General features: G+C 42.1%; 1 protein-coding gene across 6 annotated transcripts in view; it reads right to left on the reverse strand.

Annotated features, from left to right (window-relative positions):
- The window catches only part of nphp3 (nephronophthisis 3), a 147001-nt gene that overhangs the window by 43723 nt on the left and 78808 nt on the right, over positions 1 to 24470 (reverse strand). For all 6 annotated transcript variants that reach the window (XM_062520802.1, XM_062520800.1, XM_062520801.1 and 3 more), the window contains 6 exons: positions 24254 to 24357; positions 21117 to 21231; positions 20798 to 20941; positions 19357 to 19454; positions 6233 to 6335; positions 6070 to 6152 (listed from right to left, as the gene is read on the reverse strand). In XM_062520802.1, the coding sequence (XP_062376786.1) occupies positions 6070 to 6152; positions 6233 to 6335; positions 19357 to 19454; positions 20798 to 20941; positions 21117 to 21231; positions 24254 to 24357 (647 nt within the window). The remainder of the gene's footprint in view (positions 1 to 6069; positions 6153 to 6232; positions 6336 to 19356; positions 19455 to 20797; positions 20942 to 21116; positions 21232 to 24253; positions 24358 to 24470) is intronic.

Consider the following 24470-nt stretch of genomic DNA (forward strand, 5'->3'; position numbering starts at 1 on the left):
CTTGGTCATGTTTAATTGGCTGGGTGCTTAACTTACTCTACCATGACTCGTCTTGGAGTTTGGTAGGCTATATCTGTTATATCCAATGAGTGACAACCAGAGCTCAAAATAAAACGTTATGGTATTCTCCTGATAACGTTAGTGGAATGGAATTAATGTGAATGTAACCTCCATACAAAGACGCAGAGTGGCTATATGATGCGCACATTTGCAATGAAAATGTTCCGCCTTTTTAAAGCAGGTGTAGCCTACACCAAATCGTGGTTAAATCCATCATTTAGACAACAGAATCAGTCGGATTTCTCTCATAGAAGTCAACCAGGCCTATGTCAAATGCAGGCTGGGGTGAAGCTAACACGGTTTCCACACCGTGTTTATCAACCGTGATAATAATAATATTTGAAATTATTGAACACGAATATTGAAATATTTGAACACGGTAATTGTAGGGTATATAGTCAACATTCTTATCATGGTTTGCCGTTTCAACGGTAGGCTAATCGCTACAAAGTCACCAACTGATAACGAACAGATTGAAGAAAAAGAAGAATGGTTTTGGAGTGACATTTCTTGCATGTGTGAGAGACAGCGAGGTTGATGCTGAAAGCGTGAGTTTCCAGCCAGGAGCGTTAGAGTTGTCAACTATGAAATTTGTATACAGATGCGCGAAAATTGTACTAGCCTATACTTTGATCCACTTGGTGTGGATTTTTAGGAGCAAAATGCAAATAAAAGGGTTGAATTCAGTACTCGCACCTGTGCTCCCATTTCATATTTTCAATTAGCACTAATATATATTTCCTCGCATTTGCGACGAGGTGCTCGCAGTGTACAGCCCTGCTTTAAGGTATCTTTTGCTGTTTCGCTTGAGCTTGCCAAAGCAAATAAGCTATGTCAGATGGCGAAATTGTTAAGGTGTGTAGTGGAAATGGCCAAAGCTTTTGGTGATGATAACATGGTGAAACTATAAAGCACTCAGAGAGCGCAAACCTTCGTCAAGCGAACACATAGGATACAGACGGTGACATTCCCAAAATGTAATTGTTTCTTCCTTGGATCATTTCAGACCTTCCCTTAACATTAAATCAAAATCCATCCATAACTTTTTGAGTTATCTTGCGAACAGACAGACAGACAGACAGACAGACAAACAAACCCTGATGAAAACATAAGTTATTGGCGGAGGTAAAAACTTGTTAACATTCACAATAATGTCGAGGGGAAGCTGAGACAAATCATGCATGGCTGCAAGTAGGGGCCTACTTCTTGGCGTTGGATGAGAGTACAGATGTGATGGATGTTACATCACATCTGTACTCTCATTATGGACGTTAGGAAATGTCTGTAAATTCTTAAAAATGGAGTGGGAGCAAAAATGCACTGAATATGAGGCTAGTTGTTGCACTTAATGTTGAGCCACATGTTATTCAGTTTTGAATAAAACCATCATAGAATGGTGATCTATGTGAGCCCTTTGCACTGAAAAAAAAAAAGTTGTGTGGCTGTAAAATACTTGTATTTGTCATTAGGGAGTCTAGACATGTTAAAATTGCATTTGAGCATGACAAAAATTAAATAAATGTATGTTGGTTCAATAACCACACAGACATATACATATTTCGTTCTTATTTACAATTATTTTTGCAGCTTCACTCATGTCAGATTAGCGGAAGAGCATGGCCACATTTGGCCCTCTGATGGTGATGAAGTCACGAAAGTTGCCCATCCCTGGTTTAACTATACCACCTGTGACACCCTTGTCTTCTGACATGTCAGACGCACTTGCGCTTGCACACACTTTCACTTTAGAATGCTGTGAATGACTGAGGGAGGAGAACCGTCTGTGCAATGGTAGCATGGTCTCTACCAAAATTGATTTACGCTGTAATAAGACCTTGTGAATTATATATGGCTGTGGCTCTGTAGCTCAGCGGCAGAATAACCTTCAGTGACAACTTCACTGAAACTGACGAAATGTGAAATCAAACGAAAATGCGTAGTTTAGAGCATGGAATCATACAAGCGTACTAGGAGGTCAAAATGCGTGCCCGCTATGCAAAATGCGTACATGTTGGCAGGTCTGAATGGCGAAATGTTCAGGCATTGTGAATTGTGACATCACTGTACCCTAGCTGCTGTCTTGATTGCTTGCAGCTGGCATATTAGCCAGCTGCCTGGGCTGGGCTAGCCTGGGGTGCGTTTCCCGAAAGCATCGTAAGCCTAAGATGATCGTAAAGTCCCTCTTACGAACGTCTTAAGGTTTTCCGACTGTTTCCCGAAACCATCGTAACTTAAGAGCATCGTGAAAACACTTGTAGATCTACGAGTGTTCCAGAGTTCTCGTTGCTGACTAAGAGCGTCTTAACGCTATGCCTCAGTGGAGTCACCAGCAGGATATGCAGGGGGATTACAACTAAGATTATAATGATCCAACTTACATTACCATTCTTTATTGTATTTACTTGTGATGATTCAGATTTTAGCGCGCAAAATAGCATTAATTCAATGGACATAATGATGTTATCAAAACCGGACAAAAATGGCCTACAAACAAGTTAGGAAACGAGACGTCGCCAGAAAAGTTTGCCATTATCTTTTTGTGTAGCCTTTTATTTTTTATTTTTTATTAGGCTTATGAGGTAAAAACAGAGAAAGGAATAGGCTATGTGGCTATAGTCTGTGCTGCGTCAAAATCTAAGCCTAGGCTATGTTATTTAAGCCTACACATTTCCTAATTTTCTTATCAACCTCTTTATTCAAACGTGACACCTCGAAACATTATTGCACAGGCAGCACACCGTGCTCTCACAAGTAGATTAGCAAAGAACTGGCATGAACGATGTAGGAGTAAGCTAGCCGAAGCCTAATATGTTACATATCCTAACAAACATAAAAACGGGGCAACAATCTAATGTTAAATAATAAAAAGTATGTATGCCTGTGTGTGGTATATGGCCTAGGCTACTTGGAATGCTTACATGCAGATGTCAAAGGTTTTCTATTCTCGTATTGATGTAAATTAATGTATAGATCCGAAGTTCAGACGTAGGCTTAGCTGTGACGTGCAGTCACCTGACATCACCATCACAGAGCTGCCAACTTTTCAAAAAACCTTGGAGTGAGATTCTGTCGGGGGTGACCAAAAGTTTTTACCGCACTCGTCGCGATACCAAAATTATTGTTTCGATCCCGATACTAAGTCAAGAATTGTGATTTCGATACTTTTTTGATGCTTTTTTAATAACAATATAAATACAAAATACAATTTTTGTGTATTTGGTGATTTATTCATCAGTAACCTAATATTGAATATTGTGTGATCATTTACACCAGTGGCAATCTAAGATTCTGCTCAACCCTCCACACACAGAGAAAAAGATGGTCATATGTTTCTATGGCATATATTTTGGAATTCATAACTGTACATATTTTGTTGATAATGTTATATTTTACAATCTGCATAATTATTAGTAGCTACAATTTTTTTTGTCATTTGTGTACTGATTTCAAGACTATTACACTTAGGCTACTCATAGGCCTATTTTTCAATGGTGTGTAGGCCTAGGACTAATTGAGTGTGCATTAGTGGTGTGTGTAATTGAGTGCCTGTCGCTTTAAGAAATACGTGAGGTAGCTTTCTATCTCACGGTTTTACGCGAGTGAATTAATAAAAGATGCATGACAAGGATATGTGGATGCAATTAATTTTGCTTTGTGTCATTAGATAAAATACATGTTCAAAACACTAACAAGTCGAATAAAATCTTTCAGGGATCATATAAGAGATGAGTGTCTTGCAATGTTCCTTTATGATTTTAGTGAGCACTATGATTTAGCTCTCTCCAGAAGTTATTTATCCACACGTTCCAGCAAACAAAACAGTGCAACAAAAGCGCAAGTTAGTCTAAAGTTAACATGTAGGCTAGGGAATGAAGTTCATCCACAAAAAGTGATTTCTTTCAAGATTTTAAATTTAAGAGAGTGAGTTCTTAATTAACGATAGGCCTATGATATGTGACATTATCAACATACTCTCTGACCAGATGGCGATTTTCTCCCGCGAGTGTCTCCTTCTGTAGCAAACTTGGATGTCTATGCCCTACTGTACAGTGGCGCTTCTTAGCACCATAGGCTACCGTTGGGGAGTTTTAAAAGGAACGAACGAGTCTCAGCCCAAAATCAGATTTTGTTTTGCGTAAGAAAATGCATGTATGGCGTGATTGCGTGTGTAAACAGGCAAAATCGTGTGTCACACGCCGAAAGCGTGAGAGTTGGCAGCTCTGCCATCAATCAAATTAGGGGATATTTCAGAACTTTTCTCGTGGACAGCTCCCCTTAAGAGCATCGTAAGATCAGTGCACGCGCGTTCACGCTACAAGCATGTTCGGGAAACAGTCGGCAAAACCAAACGATCGATCTTAAAGGAATACGCCACCCAAAAATGAAATTAAGCTAGTCTCGGTCACCCCCAGAGTTAGAACAGTGAAAAAAACCCGGTTAAAATCCGTCCGGGCATTCTCCTGCTTTGGGAGCAGCGATGTTAGCTTTAGCTTAGAACAGTTGCTGTAGATGAAGGGTGTCAGTGAGCACGTCCTCCAAAAAGTGACCGAGACGTCTAAATTTTTTTCTAAATATATCTTGGGAGCCGTGTGTTCAAAACGAGTACAAATCATAATGCAAAATCGAACGAGACTATTACCTGGGCAGATCTTTACTTGGAACTATTTTCAGCCTCATCGCCGACGAAGCACCGCTAGCTAGGCGCAAAGTTCTCACGTAGCACCACTTGTGAAGTTCCAGTCGAATCTAGTTGGGAGTTTACAAGACTGCTACGTGAGAACTTTGCGCCTAGCTAGCGGTGCTTCGTCGGCGATGAGGCTGAAAATAGTTCCAAGTAAAGATCTGCCCAGGTAATAGTCTCGTTCGATTTTGCATTATGATTTGTACTCGTTTTGAACACACGGCTCCCAACATATATTTAGAAAAAAATGTAGACGTCTCGGTCACTTTTTTGGAGGACGTGCTCACTGACACCCTTCATCTACAGCAACTGTTCTAAGCTAAAGCTAACATCGCTGCTCCCAAAGCAGGAGAATGCCCGGACGGATTTTAACCGGGTTTTTTTCACTGTCCTAACTCTGGGGGTGACCGAGACTAGCTTAATTTCATTTTTGGGTGGCGTATTCCTTTAAGATGAATCGTAGAAAACCCTCGTAAGAGTGTCTATCCATCGTTATCGGGAAACGCACCCCTGAGCTGTGTGTGCCTGTGAAAGTGTGTGCATGTAACTTTTGACCCGTATGGCCAATTTTAGAAAATGAGGTACCATTGGAATCCTTGAATGAAGTCATTGGCAACACCTTAACTGGAAACTATCTAAGATACGGAGCTAACTGATAGAAGGCATAGAGTTCAGGGTTTATGGCTTCATAATCTGTAAGTGTTTCCGATCATTTCAAGCCTAATAGTGTAATTTTTTAGTGTTCGTATTTGTTCAGACCATGCTGCTGCCAGTTACTTTCTTGCTAGCGAGCTAGCTAGCCTCCTAGCTAAGGTAACATTTTAAACGGAGAAGTGTAATTTCTTTGAAATGACAATTACCTGAATAACATTATTGACATTAGTTAAAGTGGATAGTTAACAGTATACTCATGTGAACTTGCAACAGTATATTTAGTTTAAGCGAAGTCCCCCAACTGTTAGTCACCTGCTAGTACAGCTGCCTGGGCTGGGCTGGCCTTGGCTGTGTTGACCCGTATGGCCGATTTTCGAAAATGAGGTACCATTGCGATAATTTTGGCATTTTGGCGATCTGCACCTGAGCAAGACCACTCTTGCAGCTACTCGGAGATGCAATTCTAGTTTAATAATGTTGGTTGTAAATAATGTGATTTGTTCTGGCCAAAGGTTGGCCTAGGTTAGAAGCACGTAAACCTACCAAAAGTGGCTTTTTATTATCATTACTTAAATTATTTCATTAATCACATATGCATGACTTTAGATAATGTATGACTCTAAATTATAAAATAACAAAGGTCTTTGGCCAAATTCAAAGAAAACTTTACTTACTCTGTTAAAAGTCTGACCAAAATGGAAATATAGAGCACATTACAAGTAGCCGCAGATTTACAGTGTGTCTCCAATTTCCTCTCCTGCAAAAGACAACCATGTAAAATCTTCGAGAACACAAATGTCATACTGTATGTAAATACAAACCAACACTAATACACACCTGTTCTTTGCCAAGTTTAATCCCAGCTGTAATGCAATGCATTGTAATCATGCTCTTCATCTCTTTGCTGCTCAGTGGGACTAGGTGTATTGTAGGCCACAGTCTATAGTGAATCAACACATAATATTCCATTTAAATTACTTATTAATTACAAATAATTTATGAATTGCTTTTTATTAACATGTAAACACAAGCAATGTGGTCCAAAGTGATTTACAAGACTAAGAACCAAGCAAGAAGCTCAAAATAATACAATTCAAAAGGGAAATTACATCAACACAGTGACAACATAGAAATACTCAGGGAGTTCCAAAAACAAATAACAAATAACGTGATGTACAGAGCATTGTAGTTACCATTAGGGATGTAACGATGCATCGTGACACTAATAAAAATCGGTACAAATGTGTGACGATTCGCACCGGTTGATAGAAAAAATGAATCGCGATAAGTCACGTGACTCATGTCACTAGTTACGGGGCACAGAACGAGGGAAGGCGCAGTAGGCAACAACTTTGAACTAGAGTGTGTGTGTCAGGGTTCGTATGGGTGCTTGAAATCCTTGAAAATGCGTGGATTTTAATGTGGTGTTTTCAAGGTTTGAAAAAGACATCATTTATGAAGTTGTTTTGTTTTTGCCACGCGTTCGCGTCCAGTTTGACGTGTCTGGATTTTCCGATAATGACAGCAATCTTGTGATGCTGATATTGACTTTTAATTTCTGTGCGTGTAAACTAGTCTAAGCTACTGTGCTTGAACGAAGTTCGCTGTGACAGACTAGCCTACTGGTTTTCATCGTTTTAACCACAAAGCCTGTCGACCTTAGATCTACTCAATTGTTTAGCTAACACCTTGTCATTTCGCGTTTGTCCCGCCGTTCACCTCCGTGCGCCCCATGTCATTTAGAACATATTTCGGGATAGCCATCTCACTATGAGAAAACGTATGACGATAGTGCTAAGAGATTAACACGTTGGCAAGCTTGGTAAACATCAGTCTTGCACATAATATTGAGCTGTTTTTTTTAGTGGAAATGGCTTACTGCAGCATTGTGCTGATAGATGGAAAAAGTCGCCTATTTAAAGGCACAGTCTGAATTTTAATCCTAGCTCTCCATTTAGTGTGTGCACTTGAGCAACTATAATGATGTGGCATATAACAGTAGGGCCTGCCATTTATTTTAAGAGGAGAGGTGTAGGACGTAATACTTTGGAAGGAGAGGGAGTGGTGCAATTTGATTTTCTTTGGAGCAACCTCTTCAAACAGCATCAATATAAAAAAAAAATCGTGATAAAATCGTATCGTGAACAAAAAATCGTGACCCATATCGAGTCGTGAGTTGAGTGTATCGTTACATCCCTAGTTACCATGCATTAAGAAAGACATGAAAAGTAGTGGTCGAGACAGCAAGAGCTGATGGAGGCTTATGTAGCTTCGTAGTAACAACACCTAGGCTATATTATCTGCATGATGGGGGGGAATTCTCCCGTTCGTGCGCAAGCTTTTTTTACACGCTAAAAATGTGCAACTCTGTTACGCGTATTCTCCCATCTCCGCTTCTGTCACACCCACACCGTGCAAGTTCGAAATCAAGGTGGCCTTGTGAAAGAGGCGTGATTTATTTAAAGAGGAATTATGCAGGATTGGCGATTTCATCTCTGGTTTCGGTTTCGTTTTTCGTTTTCGCTCGTTTTATGCTTGCATGTTTCTCTGCAGAGCTTCCCCGACAGCTTTAGAGTGTATATTTATACATATATAGGCTATATATAAATATATAAATTGCAAGCGTGGTTCTTCTTGTTCCTTACGCGTCTCTGACTTCCAGATGTAAACTGAAGACGATCGCTCATCAGTAAGTTGCAAGGTTGCAATAGCGGATGGGGACACTGGGGGCGGGAGGAAATATTGCTGTTTTCGATGAAACTGGTCAGTCAAGCAAAACAACGATCTCTGAGCGATTTTATGACTATGAAAAAGTTGCATAGGGTCTCTTTAAAAAAGAACCAGACTGATCCACCACCTCCCTAAATTAGATTGAGATGAAAACGAGGAACGTGGACTTTCTCATTCACCTTCTGAATGCAATCTAAATCCAGAAAGAACCCAAACCAGTCTTCGATTTTGAAAACGTAAGCATGGTTAATTGAATGGAGAACAGCCTAAAATGGTGTCATCACATAGCCTAACAAAGAATGGACTTCACAAAATTTCACTTTTGCTTTGAGATTTGTTAAAGACGTGCTTGAGGTGTGTAGATAGATTCATAATTCAAAAACTCACTGTTTTGTCAAACTGGCTTTATAGCTTTTAGTTTATTTTAATAAAATACACGGGAGAAAATAATGGGGAAAAAATGGGTGTCACTGTTTAGAAACGAGAGCACGGTGAATCAGCTGACTAGCAATCACTAATTAATTTGCACCAGGTGAACGTGACGTTGGGTGCGCGCGGAAGCCGGAAAGCTGAATGTTTAATTAGACCAAGCCGTGAGTGAGCAGGACATGTTACAAGCGAAGCACTGCTGTATTGTTGTAAAACTTTGGATTACTGTGCAAACGTGAATCTGGAATACTGGAGAGGCATTGAACATTTGTGTTTCTTTTGTGTTTCTTTGTTTGCTGTGTTAGCAGTGAGCTACTTTGGATTACTGTGCAAACGTGAATCTGGAATACTGGAGAGGCATTGAGCATTTGTGTTTCTTTTGTGTTTCTTTGTTTGCTGTGTTAGCAGTGAGCTACGAATTAGCGTTTGACCTGTTGTCTATTGTTTGGCTACAGTTTCGTTTTTTACCTAATTGATCTACCACTAACTAACTGCTGACTGATCTAATTGATCTGCTACTGCTAAATGAGCTATTCGACCTAACTACTAAATGATCTGCTGCCTGATCTAAGCTAACTGTTAAAGTTAAAAGGACTGAGCCACGCCTACTTGCTACTGCTATCTGCCACTGCAACCCAATGGATTTGTGCTCTGAACTTTAATAAAAAGAGAAAAAACAGGCAAAAGGAAACAAAGTCGTCTTGTCAGATCTTTTGAGTGGAATCCAGTTACCCCAACCTCCATCAGATATCACATTCCTTTATTCAAGTTGGGGAAATATTGCACAAGTAAAAAATCAACCAAACAAAAACTGGGACAACTTGACAGTAAAAAACCGGGAGTCCAGGAACTGGAACCGGAAGGAAAACAGCCCAGACGACACAGTTCAGAGGCAGACCAGACCAGACGACCAAGGACACGTGGCAAACCACCACAACCAGATCGCTGGAGATGTCAAAGACCGCCGAAGAACTGAAGAAGGACCGGACCGTGGCGAAGAGAGCATTTTCCCGCCTAGCCAACTGCATGCTGAGGACCTATAAGGACAAGTCGGTGTCAGACCTGGAAGATGGATTCAGCGCCCTCATCAAAGCAGCAGAAAAGGTATTTGAAGCCAACGATGATTTGGAAGCTAAACTCCTTGCAGATAAACAGGATGAGCTAGACACTGATGAAGAAGCGGTGTTATCCGGACATCATAAGGCTGACCTTGCGAAGACTGCTGGTGAGTGCGAGGAGACATTGAGAGAAGTCAGAGCCCTTGTCCAACATGAACTGTGGTCCAACACTGGGGAACATGAAGTGTCCACAGCGCTCCAAGTGGCAGAAGCAGAGAGTAGGCGCACAGCTGCAGCGGAACTCAGCAGTAGGCTAGAGGCCTATGAATTCATGCTCAATCACCTTCAAAAACTAGCAAAAGCAGCAAAAGAATCCTTTGAGCGGTGGAAGAGATGGGCCCCATCTGAACAGAGGAAAGACATCCAAGACCGTTTGAAAGATATCGACCAGAAAATCCCTGTGTGCATATCCAGGAAAGCAGACTTCATCGGTGAGAAGCTGAAGGATGACCAACGTCGAGGCCCTGTCCCGCAAAACCCTGTCGTGCCTGCCATTAGGCTGAAGCCAACTTCCCTTCCTAAATTTTCTGGGAATAAGCGTGAGTTCCACAGCTGGAGAAAGGACTGGGAGGCCCTACAAAGACAAGGTGAACCCTCAGGCTCCAAGGAAGTAAAGAAATTCCAGCTGCTGGATAGCCTAGAGGAGAGGATCAGCCGGGACCTGAGACTCACAAGCTACCAAGAAGCCGATGATATCCTGCGCGTCCTGGAAAACCGCTTCGGAAATCGAACTGCCATTGCCATCGAGATTGTGGAGGAGGTACAGAAAATACCAGCGGTTAAGAGCCACCAACCTCGGAGAATTGTGGAGCTGATTCAGACTGTTGAGAAAGCACTGAAGGACTTAAGCGACCTTGGGGACACGGGTGCAATCAAAAATCCGTTAGTCACCAAGTCGATTGAAAGTAAGCTCCCTGACGTCTTGCAAAAGGAGTGGCTCATGTATGCAGCGAATGGTTGGAATGCTGTGGCCCCTGAGAACAGATTCGATAAGCTACTAGCTTTCCTCAAAGAGCAAGAAGCTATTTATGAGCAGCTTGAGCACTTGAAGGAAGAGGAGCCAAAGAGGGAAATGAGGCCCGAACCAAGGCATGCATGGACCAGGGCCACTAAGTCCAATGATGCACCCGCCGGATGTGTCGTTTGTGGCGACGAAAAACATCGACGGAAGTTGTACTTTTGTAAGCAGTTCTGGGCCCTGGAGCCAGCAGAAAAGAATGCCGCCGTCAAGAAGCTAGGGGCATGTGAGAGATGTCTCGAACTCCATGATGGCCACGAATTCTGCAAACCATCTTACCTCTGCAAGCACCCTGACTGCAAGGATGGAAGCCGCCGTGAGCACCACTACTACCTGTGCCTCAATGCCAGAGTGAGAAGCACTGTCCCGTGGAGAAGTGACCACCCCAATGCAGGAAGGCGGGGATACACCACTGACCAGGAGGGCTTCATCAGCAAACTCCCTGCAGAACTGGCAGAGCAATGCCAAGAGGTGTTCTCCAACTCTACCTCAAAAACGCTCAGCACACTGAAGACACCATCAAGCCTCCTCATGCAATACGGTCTGCGAGAGCTTCCTGTCATTATGATGCTCCTCAAAGTGACTGCCAATGACGGGCAAAGGATTGGAGCTCTGATTGACCTAGCATCGGACACGAATTATATCACGCACAAGGCGGCAGGGAGACTGAACCTTCAAAGTGAGGCGATGACCCTCGTTGTCCATGGTGTAGGAGGAATGAAGTTTCATGTGGAGACAAGGAGGTACCTGTTGAAGATTCGGGTGAAAACGCCAAAGGGTGCCCTGCATTCCCACCAGCTTGTCTGCTATGGACTTGACAGCATAGCAGACATCCATAAAGGTGTAACAGCAAGGAAACTGCAGCGGTTCTTCCCTGACGTTCCCATCGGAGAGCTTGAAAGGCCCAAGGAGATTGACCTTCTGATAAGCCATAGGGAGGGCAAGCTGGCACCACAGCGAATCAGAGTCGATGGAGACCTTGTGCTCTGGGACGGGCCTTTAGGAAAGACCGTTGGCGGCACCCATCCAGACCTGTTCGAAGATGTTGCAGTGTCAGCCCATGCATCGAGCACACACTTTGCCAGGTCAATGAGGGCAGCAGCCACAGAGCTAGGAGACCCAGCTTCACTCCCGAACAACAGGGGAGCTGTTGAGGCAACATTCCTCAGAAGGCAAAGTGGGAGGCAAGCATCTCAGGGTGAGCCGGGTGAGCCAGATGACCAAGCAAAAGCCAAAGCTGGCATCTTGGTCCTTCCCAATCAGATGGGTGATGCTGACAGCAAAGCGCGTGGCCTAGGCTACATCGTTGAAGAAGACAAGCGTCATGTCAAGACTGCAATCAACTTCTCCAAGAGAAAGAAGATGCGACTTGGTCAGAACCTCTTTCAAGTGAAAGTAAGATCTCAGACTCCTGAGCCCCGAACGAGAAGAGAGCTCAGTCAAGTGGCTGGTCTGTACAATCCTGGTGACCTTGTCACTCCTGCAAAGCAGAAAGGAGCCATCCTAGTGCACAAAGCGTTCCAGGAGGCCAAGAGGGAAAGTTCTCCCGCCAAAGACACACGGGACACACCTCTCTCGGAGGGACTGGGGGAAGATGAAATCAAGCTCAAGTTGGATCAGAAAGGTGATCCTGTGAAGGCAGAAGTTTCCCGCTTGAAGAGCATTGGGGAGAGCCAAGGTAACTCACAAGCACAGAACCTTGAAGATCTGATCACAGGAGGCGGAGGCTCCAAAGATTTAGATGAGGACTCATGGGTGGCAGACTGGTCCTAAATTCTTGAGCCTGCCTGTGAGTGAGTGGCCTATCAAGTCTGCAAATGAAATTGCTGCTGCTGCTGCTAGAGGAACCATCAACAGCCTGCAGAAGAAGGATTTTGTGGCTGCACTGACAAGAATCCAGGCTGTGAAGCAATCGCCAGACCAGAACCAGACTCCAGCCGGACGAGGGCCAGGAGGGTCTGGGATTCAGAGCCGCATTGATCCAAGACTATTCAGAGACCTATCTAAACTCGTGAAGACCATTGCCTTGGTCTGGAGGGCAGCAAGAAGGTTCCTTGGGCCAAGCCAGACCCTCAACAGACAAAAGTGGGAGGCAATTCCACCAGGTGGCATGATCACCCTCAGGGACATTGTTTGGCTGTGTGACCAGAACACCATGAGGGGCCAGTTCAAGCTGGGCAGAGTGGTCACTACCAACCCAGACCGCAAAGGCAAAGGGGGCTGTCCAAGCTACCATCCCTCACCGGGACGTCCGGCGACTGGCTGTCCAGTTGCCTGCCGAAGAACAAGAGGGCCACTGATGGTGTATGACTTGGGTTTGACTTGAAGTAGCGACCTTACCAGTATGTCTACTGGCAAGGTCGAGTGGGAGGTGTTTTGTCAAACTAGCTTTATAGCTTTTAGTTTATTTTAATAAAATACACGGGAGAAAATAATGGGGAAAAAATGGGTGTCACTGTTTAGAAACGAGAGCACGGTGAATCAGCTGACTAGCAATCACTAATTAATTTGCACCAGGTGAACGTGACGTTGGGTGCGCGCGGAAGCCGGAAAGCTGAATGTTTAATTAGACCAAGCCGTGAGTGAGCAGGACATGTTACAAGCGAAGCACTGCTGTATTGTTGTAAAACTTTGGATTACTGTGCAAACGTGAATCTGGAATACTGGAGAGGCAGCCGGTGAGCATTTGTGTTTCTTTGTTTGCTGTGTTAGCAGTGAGCTACGAATTAGCGTTTGACCTGTTGTCTATTGTTTGGCTACAGTTTCGTTTTTTACCTAATTGATCTACCACTAACTAACTGCTGACTGATCTAATTGATCTGCTACTGCTAAATGAGCTATTCGACCTAACTACTAAATGATCTGCTGCCTGATCTAAGCTAACTGTTAAAGTTAAAAGGACTGAGCCACGCCTACTTGCTACTGCTATCTGCCACTGCAACCCAATGGATTTGTGCTCTGAACTTTAATAAAAAGAGAAAAAACAGGCAAAAGGAAACAAAGTCGTCTTGTCAGATCTTTTGAGTGGAATCCAGTTACCCCAACCTCCATCAGATATCACATTCCTTTATTCAAGTTGGGGAAATATTGCACAAGTCAAAAATCAACCAAACAAAAACTGGGACAACTTGACACTCACTGTTAACAAAAAGGTTTCGCTGGCAGCTGCCTCTAATAATGGCTGCGTTTCCCAGATTTGTTAAAGAGAAACTATGCATGACTTAGGTGAAGTTGGTAAGAAACGGACAGATTTGAACAAAGTATGATATGGGATTATGAGTTAAAACTGAAGATGCACAATCGGTAAGCTCCAATACTCAAAGTGGGTGATTATAATGGGTTTTCACTATTCAACAATGTAGCCTCATGGATAGGGTAATGTCGGGAAATATGCCACCGTGCACTGTAATGGGGTAAACATGAAGCCATATCAGCTTATTACCCAGCAAGAAAATAACGTTCTGCTAACTTTAAGTACTGGCTTCATCTGTGAAATACGGTCTTTCAGACATGCACAGAATGTCAACAGTTAAGGCTGAGCAATCAGTAGCCCAAGTTATCATCTTGGTCAATCTCCACCAGCCACTTTATAAGTTGCACAAGGACGCACATTGCATGCTCATACCAATTGTAGGCTATATGCCTTGATGACATTAAATTAAGAAGTATTTCCTGATTGGGGAAACTTTTAGTTTATTTTTATTTCAGTCCATGGTGCCACCATTCGATCTTGCTGCAAATGATCAGACTTGAGAAGCACGCATCGCATCGGCAACTTTGCTGCTCAGTAGCCAAATTTTCTGTCGAGGAGGCCAGCAGTTTGAGAAAAAAGTTGCAGATCATAGACAAAGAAAGCATATGCTCTGAGAACAGAACACAACTGCATGTCAAGTGTAGCCGAGGGTCTGTCTACGCAGAAACAACAAGTGCATTTCTACATGTTTGTGACAAAATGTGGGGAATAGAATCGCGTTTCAGTGGGAACGAAAAAATCCTAACTTTTATAATAGGCCCAAATAATAGAATATTTAAATAGACAAGATGTGTGTGGTGCGTTGGAAAATGGGACATTTTATTTTTAATTGTTTCCTGATCAAAACCGTTCAGGAAATATTTATGCAAAAGTGAAACGTTCGTAATTACATTGCATGTAAATGCAATGTACTGTTATCCCTGATTATGAAAATTATTCTTCTTCCGACCAAAATCAACGATCAAAGGCTCTAGAACCACTCAACCGTTTGACGTCATTCAAGCACTCCTACAAAGGTCTTGAAACGGAGATTTGTTCTATTATTTTTCACATTTGTGAACTTTATACTTTTTGAGATATTGACGATAATCCCATAGAGTTAACATTGAGACGCTTTGGCGGCAGAGATGGATTGTTACGTAGTGCTCATTAAGCTGTAACAGCCTATATATGTCTATGGTAACAGCTGTGAAAACATTCTACCATGCCACAGCTGGTAAACTTGGACGTTATCGTCTTGTCTCCTGCCTACTCCTTACTTGAATTGCTTGTCGTCACCTTAACCGGTTAGCTCTAGGTAACGTTATCAATAGCTAAAGACAGTCAACCCTAACGTTAACGTAGCCTAAGCACTGTATTTAGTCGACAACAACGTTTGTTTTGCTCCTGGCTAACGTTTAGCGTCGGGCCGGTAGCAGCTACCCGTTTTAAGGCGAGACACGGCAGTTGAAAACATTGATTTTGTGACCTCCGGTCAATTTCGAGATTTTGTGCTAGTTTGCTACCTTAGCATGTATTCTACCACCCTACTACCACAACAAAGCCTGATTAGCACATCTAGGTGTTTATTTCACAAACTTTTGTGTGCTCGCGCCTATGTATTTCTCCACATTTTCTCAAAAGTTCCCATTCTAAAGTGTCATGTACTCCCGCGACCGTGATCCAAATCATATCGTGTGTGACACTGTTGGAAAGCCCTATTTCTCCTGCATGACGCTATGCAATCCAAATACGGACATTTCCTTTGTATTAGCAACCAATCGCGAAAGTTCAAAGACGAGTCTAAGCTGAGAACGAATCTCATTGGCTGTGTTTCAAGGCTGTTTTCTCAAAACGAGTTATTTGCGTTTTTGAGTCATTTTCCGGTAGATACTTCTCAGCCTCTGTAGCACATATGTACACCAAACTTTCCAGTTATACACTTAACAGTATTCTGAAGACATTTACAGAGGGATTTGTTAATACATCATTCCTGGCCTGATTTATGTGACATGTTAATCAAAAAAGCATGGCAAAAATCGTTTTTTTTAAGGCTATGGACAGTATGTGACCCTGTAAAGCGGAACCAGTCGTTTCGGTAACATTTATTAAATTAAGTTATTGTGCTCACGTGAACGGCCATAAACTAAGCTTTCCAACGATATGTATATCGAGGGTATTAGACAAACTATCGCTAAGATAACAGCATCCAAAGTTGACATGGTTCTCCTGTCACAATATGCCAGAAGAGGAGAAATCACCATTTTAAGCGGCGCGTGCACAACGGGAATGACAGCAAATGTGTTGAATCTTCGCCGGGTTTAACAGTCAAAACGTATGTTTTCCGTGAAATGCGTTCACGATATGAAACTGTAGACTGTATACAGTCGAATTATGCGAAAACGTGAAATTCAACATTTTAACCCGGAAGTTTGTTATTGCTGATTTTCTCAAAATGACGTTGTGCGCAAAACGACTGATTTCGCTTTGAATGGTCACATATTTGGATTTCCTAGGCAATGAAAGCAGATATCCTGAAATCCCTCTGTAATTTTATTGTAATCTTGTTTGTAAACAATATGAAAGAATAATTTTGCACCTGGCTTTATCATATGCTCAGATCTATCTTCCGGAAATATATGCAAAATCATGCATATTTAATGAGATAATGCCTAATTTGCATAATTAAACATACACATTTCAAAAACTTGTAATACATTTTTTTCTCATACTTGTGTAAATAATCAACTGAGGAAGTTTCATGGTGATACCTATTATTTAAAAATTTTACCCTATTCAACTGTAGTGTCTCGCCTTAAGTGAAGTCCAAGCATTCTAAGTGAAGTCCAACCTGATAGACATGCCAGTTGTACCATTTAGCTAGGCACGTTGACTAAGACAGCCAGGCAATCATTTAAAGCTTTCGATATCATTCACAAATTGAAAACCTCTGTTAACAGCTTATTGTACAACCCTAGGATAGTAATACACTTGGAAACTCTTTGAAGAACCTAAATACTAGCTCATCCTATATTGTGTAGCCTACATAAAATGTTCTACCGTAAGCTAACGTTACATTTGCTAGATATCATACCTGTTGCTGCATCATTGTTGAAGTTGTTTGAGATTGTATTCCGTATTCCAATGGGGTCTAAGCCTATGTAGGCTATCCTACTTTTTACCTGCATTAAAGTGTATAGGCTACCTCCAGTATGTAAGCTATCCTACCACTGTAGGCTAGTTGAACTTCATAGGCTACTAAACAAAGTGTCAGCGCTTGCAACTCGTTTAGAGTTGGCAACTTAATTTCAGTCTTTTATTCTAATAAATGAAGAGTTTGCCTAAGCTATTTTCCAAAATAGGCTACTATCCACAATTTTAATGCATTTTCATAAATCACTTTTTAAATGTGGGGTTCCAAGTAATTTCAGTGGAACTCTCGCGGCACTTCAGCAGCCTGGGCTGTGCGGTTGCGGCCCCTTACTCACAGTTTCCCAAATATTAACAAAGTAGCACTCACGAAACTGTTCGGAAGTCGCAACCAAGTCTATATTTGCAATAATCTACGGGAGTGAATTAACAACCCCTTCTCCAGTTGAACGTCCCTGACGAAATATGTAGCCTAGGGAGGCTATGCAGCAGAGACGTGTTTACTGTAAGGTAGTCTAACCCCTGAGGGAGAAACTAGCCTAGAGGAGCGTAAAAATCCAACAGACAGAGAAAGTGCGCATTTACTTGTCACTATTATGCCTATAAGCTATCGTGGCAAGTTCGGTCGGCTACGTATGTGCAGAAATGAAATGGATTGGATTTGGTGAGTAGCCTATTCAAGTCTTATTTCCCCTCCAGAAGTTGGATATGAAGTGGGCCTATAATGAAATTAATTCCAGATTCCACTCTGATGTACAGTATCTAGGTAGCTATAGCCTAGTCTGTCAAGGGTGATTAGGCTAATATAGATTTATTTATTAGCTCAGGGGAGGGTATTCCATCCTATATGATCCTATCCAATGAACGCGCTTCATTCAGCCAAATTGTAGTAACGTGACGCTTTAAATTCTTAGTAGCGCTAACGGCGTTGCAACGATGAGAAAAGTAATTAATTAGATTACTTCGTTACTGACAAATTAACGCCGTTAGTAACACCGTTATACTTAAACGCCGTTACTCACAACACTGGACGTCATTGAGGTGCGAGTAAAGGGACACTGCATGAATCGTTCTCACATGGAGTAAACACTCAACGCAGATAAATGGCTAGAAGTTATGAAAAAGCTGGAGTTTTGTGGGAAATCAGAGTTTTGTGGGAAACGTATGTGTAGTTTTAGCAGCGGTAAATTAAATAAAACTGCAACTCCTTGGACTGTATCTTGTTGTAGGCTAATTGATTCGCGATGTGCCACTTCCAGTATTTGCTCGAGCCGAACCGCAAAAAATTACGGGCAAATTAGCGACGTGCTGTCTATTGTAAAAGTACTGTAGGCTACCTTCTGTTGCGCACAACCTGCAGTGCTGCATTGGTAATATTACAAAACCCAACCGAACGAAATGCAAATATATTACTTAGAACTACTTATCTACTGATTTGTCCAACCAAAGATTTTGTTTGTATCCCCGACTAGCGTGGTGGTAAAGTGCAGACACACCAGCAAAAAAATTCGCTCTGAGTAGGCTGAGCTTTGCTCTCTGCTTAGGTTAAAATGAAGATCATTCAGGAGAGGACTTTGGGCTGCATAGACTCAACGCAGATCTTGTTAGAATGGTGAAATACATCCACACAGCTGACATTATTTTGAGGAAGAAATAGCCAATCAAGCCCAAGTAGCATGCAGCCAGACGGGCCTTGTGTAGTTGGGAAATTAGGGCTTTAAAAAATATCGGCGCAAATTATCAGCCGAAATTCTATTATGGGACCGATAACAATATTTAAAAAATTTCACTTATCGGCCAATAATATATCGGCAGCTGATATATCGTGCATCTCTAAATTTTAGGGCCGATAACGATAACTGATATTTAATGGAGATCATCTAATTGCAGTAATTGTACCTACCAGCAAATAATTGTAATATAGTTACCACAGCTGCAGCTAACGTGTCCAATAAAAAATGTCTGACGTTAATGAAACCTAAAAGACCTCATTATGAATCCAAAATACATCCAAAATAAAACAAGGATTTATATAGGAGATATAGCATTGAGCTTTTACCAGAACTGCACCATAGGGGTACAGTATGTATGATCTATCTGCAGTCTAATGAAGTACTAGGAGGTCAACAATTGGCTTTTTTACGAAGGGCTGAACCACAACATGTTTATATTTAGCTGAAGCACAACCATATGGCATTGGACATGAATGAGAACCAACTCTACGTTCTCAAATATGCACATACACACTTTGGTATACCCATAAATATTGGTGTTATTCATATACCTCCAAGCCTGTGGGCAGGTCTCCACATTGACCGACACCAGCACTCTAACATTAGCAGGTAGAGGGTCAATCAGCCATTTCATGTTTCGCTCTGCATTCTACAAAGACCAAAACATTAAGTCAATACAAGTTCTGTCATATACCAAAAACATGACATATTTCTTGGCATAAACAACCTAAGCTAACTAAACAGTTTTTTTCACAGGTTTTTCACAGATAGAACTCACAAAACGGCCTTGTATTGACATGAGCATGAATAAACTCTCACAGAAGAAAATACATTGATAATTAAGTAATAATAATTACAATACCATAACAATATTACTGTATTTTCCGAACTATAAAGTCGCTCTGGAGTATAAAGTCGCTCTGGAGTATAAGGCTCAATCCCATTTCTAATTTCTACCCCTACCCCTACCCCTTCCCCTTGCCCTTGCTCATACCCCTCCGTTTGGAGTGTGCCTCTGAACGGAAATTGGGACATCCCTACTGCTACACATGAATGCGCAAAGCGGAGGGGTAGGGGAAAGGGGTAGAGCGAAGGGGTGTAATGGGATTGGGCCTTCGTCGCATCAGTCAAAAAATGCCTCATGAAGAGGAAAAAACATATAAGTTGCACTGGACTACAGGACCAAGAACAGACAGAGACTATGTAACTTGACACATAGAGGCCAAAAAGATTGAGAATTCTACCGGAATGTTAACGAAGACGAAGGGCTGGCAAGCTGAGACAAGGAGGGCCAGATGGTAATTGAGAAGCAATTTACCAAAGATTCAATGAACAAAAATGCTGATGTGGTACATGAAGATGTAGCTAAAATGCAGTATAATCAAGCATTCTGGACGATGTGAAGGCACAAATGCGCATTCTCAAAATAACCCTACATATTGTATCTTTTATGCATTTGTTTGGCTATTACACTGATATCTGTTTTTTTTTCTAAAACGGATAGTTCCGGTCCTTGATTGTGATTAGCTGAATCGTGTTCGATGCCGTTGTAAATGTCATGATAAACTCACACCTCGACCGCATTTCGTTCTATAGTAATGCGCTACCACAAAACTAGCACAAACGTTAGAGTGGCTGCGTCTTGTTGTTGCATGGCAACCATTCATATGGAGGGAATATATTTCTTGGCGGAAGAATGATTATCTATGAATATATTGTTACTTTTTCGTTGCTGTGCCTTTGTTTCATGAAATCTTGCTAGATCGACGTAGTAACCATTTTAGAAAAGCAATAAGCCACTCGAGTCCGTGGGTTATACTGTATAATCGAACAGCTAAGGGGGTTTTAGGCACTCTGTTTCGCGTCGTGCCTAACAACGGCCCTTAGCTGTTCGATTATACAGTATAACCCACGGCCTCTCGGGGCTTATTGCTTAAATCTACACCCAAGCGACCAAAACCACAACAAACTCCAGACAGTGACTATTCGCACCTGTATTTGGTCAACAGAATCAATGACAATAATAATGTTGCCATGACGACGTGGTGATAAACGTTCCAACCAGCGAGGAAAGTCTTCCAGGACCTTGCATGGGTCCATGGCAAGCCCTGAGATGGACCAGACATTCTGTAACAGCTGCAGCAAGCATACAAAATATTATATCACAAACAACATTGGGTAATACCAGGCTTGTCACTTATAAATTACGTACGCACACATACGCACTATGCATTAAAATATTCAAAGAATATTTCTTGGATTTGTATCACAAAACACTTTAGGGTGACAATGCCTGTGTATACTGCATTACCTTGACAGTGAGGCGCCTGATGATGAGCACTGGCTCTGCACTTGTAGAAGATGGCCGACCAACAAAGTGATAGAGAATTACTGTGTTGGGAGAGTGTCTTTGCTGCAACTCAATCCTGTGGAAGATGTATAGATGTATGTGGGTAATTAGGACTGTAATTTAGCTTTTTTAAGTTATATACTAATTTATGTAGATCTTAGATTAAGATCAGAGGTCTCCAACCAACAAAGACATTCGGCTGGCAGAGTGTTGACCAAATGTGTCTTAATAAAAAGTCCTTAAAATAAGTTAAATTCACATTAAATTAAGTCAAATTGGTCTTAGAGACAAGCACTAGGTACGTCTCTTTATACAAAAACAACCAAATATTTATTTTGATCTTAATAAACAATGCAAAAACCGCTTATCTAATAAAATCTAATCAAGTCTTAGGCTGGGTTTCGCCCAGCAGCTCAGGCTGGAAACCTGCAAATATATGTCCTCTGTTCCCTGCCAGAACCTTTGGCTCCAATCAGAAACTAGCTTATCCAAAAGACGCACTGGATCGTTGGTCTGATTGGTTGAAGGACTATCCAAGCATACGGAGTCATTTGAACGATGCCCATTGATCACGCCTCTTGTGCAGTGGAAACAAAGCACAGCCTCCCCATACTGATGCTCAATCTTAAAAGATTGAGTTTAGTATGGTGATAGCTAGACTAACCAAGTCTTATATTAAGACCAAAAATCTAGTTTACCTCCACCAAGGAGGTACAGTGCCTATATAAAGTCATCATACCCTTTTGAAATAGTTACTTTTTTTTGTCTTGCAGACTAAAATCAAAACCCATTTAAAAAAAAAAAGTTTTATTTTCAAATTTTGCTGTACAACATCAAAATAATGAAAAAGAAGTCAACAGTTCTGAAAACTAATACAAAATTAAAAACTAGAATAACAGGGTTGGAAAAGTCATCATACCCCTGCCCTGACTTAATACTTTATAGAGCTTCCTTTTGCTTTCATTACAGCCATCAATCTGTTTGGATATGTCTCTATTATAGCTCTGCACACCTAGATTGGGGAATATTTGCCCAATTTCCGTGCAGAATTGTTAAAATTCAGTCAAATTCTGTATGGAACGGCGATGGACTGCTCTCTTCAACTCAATCCACAGATTTTCTATAGGATATAGTGACTTTGCCACTCAAGGATATTCACCATCCTATCCTTAAGTCACTGCTTTGTTCTTTTGGCAGTATGTTTAGGATCATTGTCGTGTTGGAAGGCGAATGACCTGCCCATCTTCAGCTGTCTAGAAGAGGGACGCAGGTTTTCATCAAGAATTTGGGTGTACTTGGCAGCATCCATTTTCCCTTCTATCCTGACAAATTGTAGCCTAGAAATCTAGACGCCCCTAGCGGCAGCCAATGTAATTTGGCTGGCGGGGCAGTCTAGCAACGCTCCGTAGAGCTAAGGAGCTGAGAAATGGAAAATAAAAGCGGGCCAATCACAGCGTGTATAGAGTCAGTGGGTGGGCTTAACATAATGGTGATTGACATGCGACCAGAAGTTGTGACGGTAACGCATCCTGTTATTTGAAAACAAGAAGATGATTTGTTTAGCGTTATCCTATTGCGTGGAGAGGGAAGGTTACGCATCCTGCTACTTGAAAACAAGAAGATGATTTGTCATCCTATTGCGGGGAGGGAATTTGAAAGACAACTGTTTATCCCACCCCTCCGATTGAGCCCTGTCTACGGTGAGTGTCCAGACCCTGCATCTTGATGTGGGTCTGGCTCGTCAGGCTAGACAAATTGCCCAGTCCCCGTTGAAGAGAAACATCCCCACAACATAATGTTGCCCCCACCATGCTTCACAGTAGGCATGGCATGGTTATGTTTATTACCTCTGCCAAGGAGGTTATGTTTTCATCAGGGACCGGCGTATGTTTGTCTGTCTGTTTGTCTTTCGAATGTATGTATGTATTTCGAATGTGTCAGACATGACCCAAGGAAGACACGAATACATTTTGGGAGTGATCAGTAATTCTGTCGGGATTCCAGAGCTGTTTATGTGTTTCGCTTAGGGGTGTAATGGCATGGTATGGCCATGTGGTGGCGATCTGAATGGTTTAGGTTCAAATGTATGACAACCAAGTGTAACCTGCGTTGTGTGAAACCACCGCGGTCCAGCCCTGCACACGCCCGGACTCGAACCCGCGAGACAGCAGCACCTCGGATCGGGAGTCGAGCGCTAACAATCCAGCTAAAAGCCCAGGATACTAGCTTTCATGCCAGCAGCACTCTTGAAGCGTCGGGGAGTGAGGTTTTACTAACATTCTACAGCATAGCTAATCAGCTAGCACCCGTTACACTCACCCCCCTAAACCTCACTCCCGATCCGAATCACGGCACCAATGTAACCTGCGTTGTGTGAAACCACCGCGGTCCAGCCCTGCACACGCCCGGACTCGAACCCGCGAGACAGCAGCACCTCCGATCGGGAGTCGAGCGCGCTAACAATCCAGCTAAAAGCCCAGGCTACTAGCTTTCATGCCAGCAGCGCTCTTGAAGCGTCGGGGAGTGAGGTTTTACTAACATTCTACAGCATAGCTAATTAGCTAGCACCCGTTACACTAGGAAGAACAATACAGGCGGAGGTCTGTGCTCTTTGAGTGTTTTTCTAGTGTATATATGTTTTCATTGGGGACCAGCGTTTGTCTGTCTGTCTGTTTGTCTGTTTGTTATCAAGATGACTCAAAAAGTGATGGATGGATTTCGATGAAATTTTCAGGGAGGGTCAGCAATGAACCAAGGAAGAAATTATTACATTTTGGGAGTGATCCGTAATTCTGTCAGGATTCCGGAGGCGATTATGCATTTCACTTAGTGGTGTAATGGCATGGTATGGTCATGTGGCGGCGATCTGAATAGTTTAGTTTGAATGTATCACAACCTAGGAACAACAATGCAGGTGGAAGTCTGCGCTCTGAGTGCTTTTCTAGTTGGTATTGTTTTCAGTAAAAACTAAAATAATTTGACTCAATTTAAGAACAGTTAGATTTCTCTTCAGATGTCTCATCCTGAAAACAAGGTTACCTTGTATTGCAAAGTCAGATGCAGAAAATTATATATTACAAAACAGATTTTTTCAATACCATTTTGCAAGCAAGACAGATTTTCCAGAACCTGGTCCACCAGACACCAGCAGAGGGGGAGTGGGAGGCGGGGCTGCCACCAGATCATTCAGACGAGTAATATACTGAGAAGGGAAAACCAAGAACAAACTATATTAGTCTCCACAAAGTAATGAAAAAACTGTTTATCTCGTAAAAGATTTATTTATATCAAGATGGTACACTGCCAAAATTGCTT

The sequence above is a fragment of the Sardina pilchardus genome, chromosome 19, assembly GCF_963854185.1.
Source record: "Sardina pilchardus chromosome 19, fSarPil1.1, whole genome shotgun sequence".
Lineage (NCBI taxonomy): Eukaryota > Metazoa > Chordata > Actinopteri > Clupeiformes > Clupeidae > Sardina > Sardina pilchardus.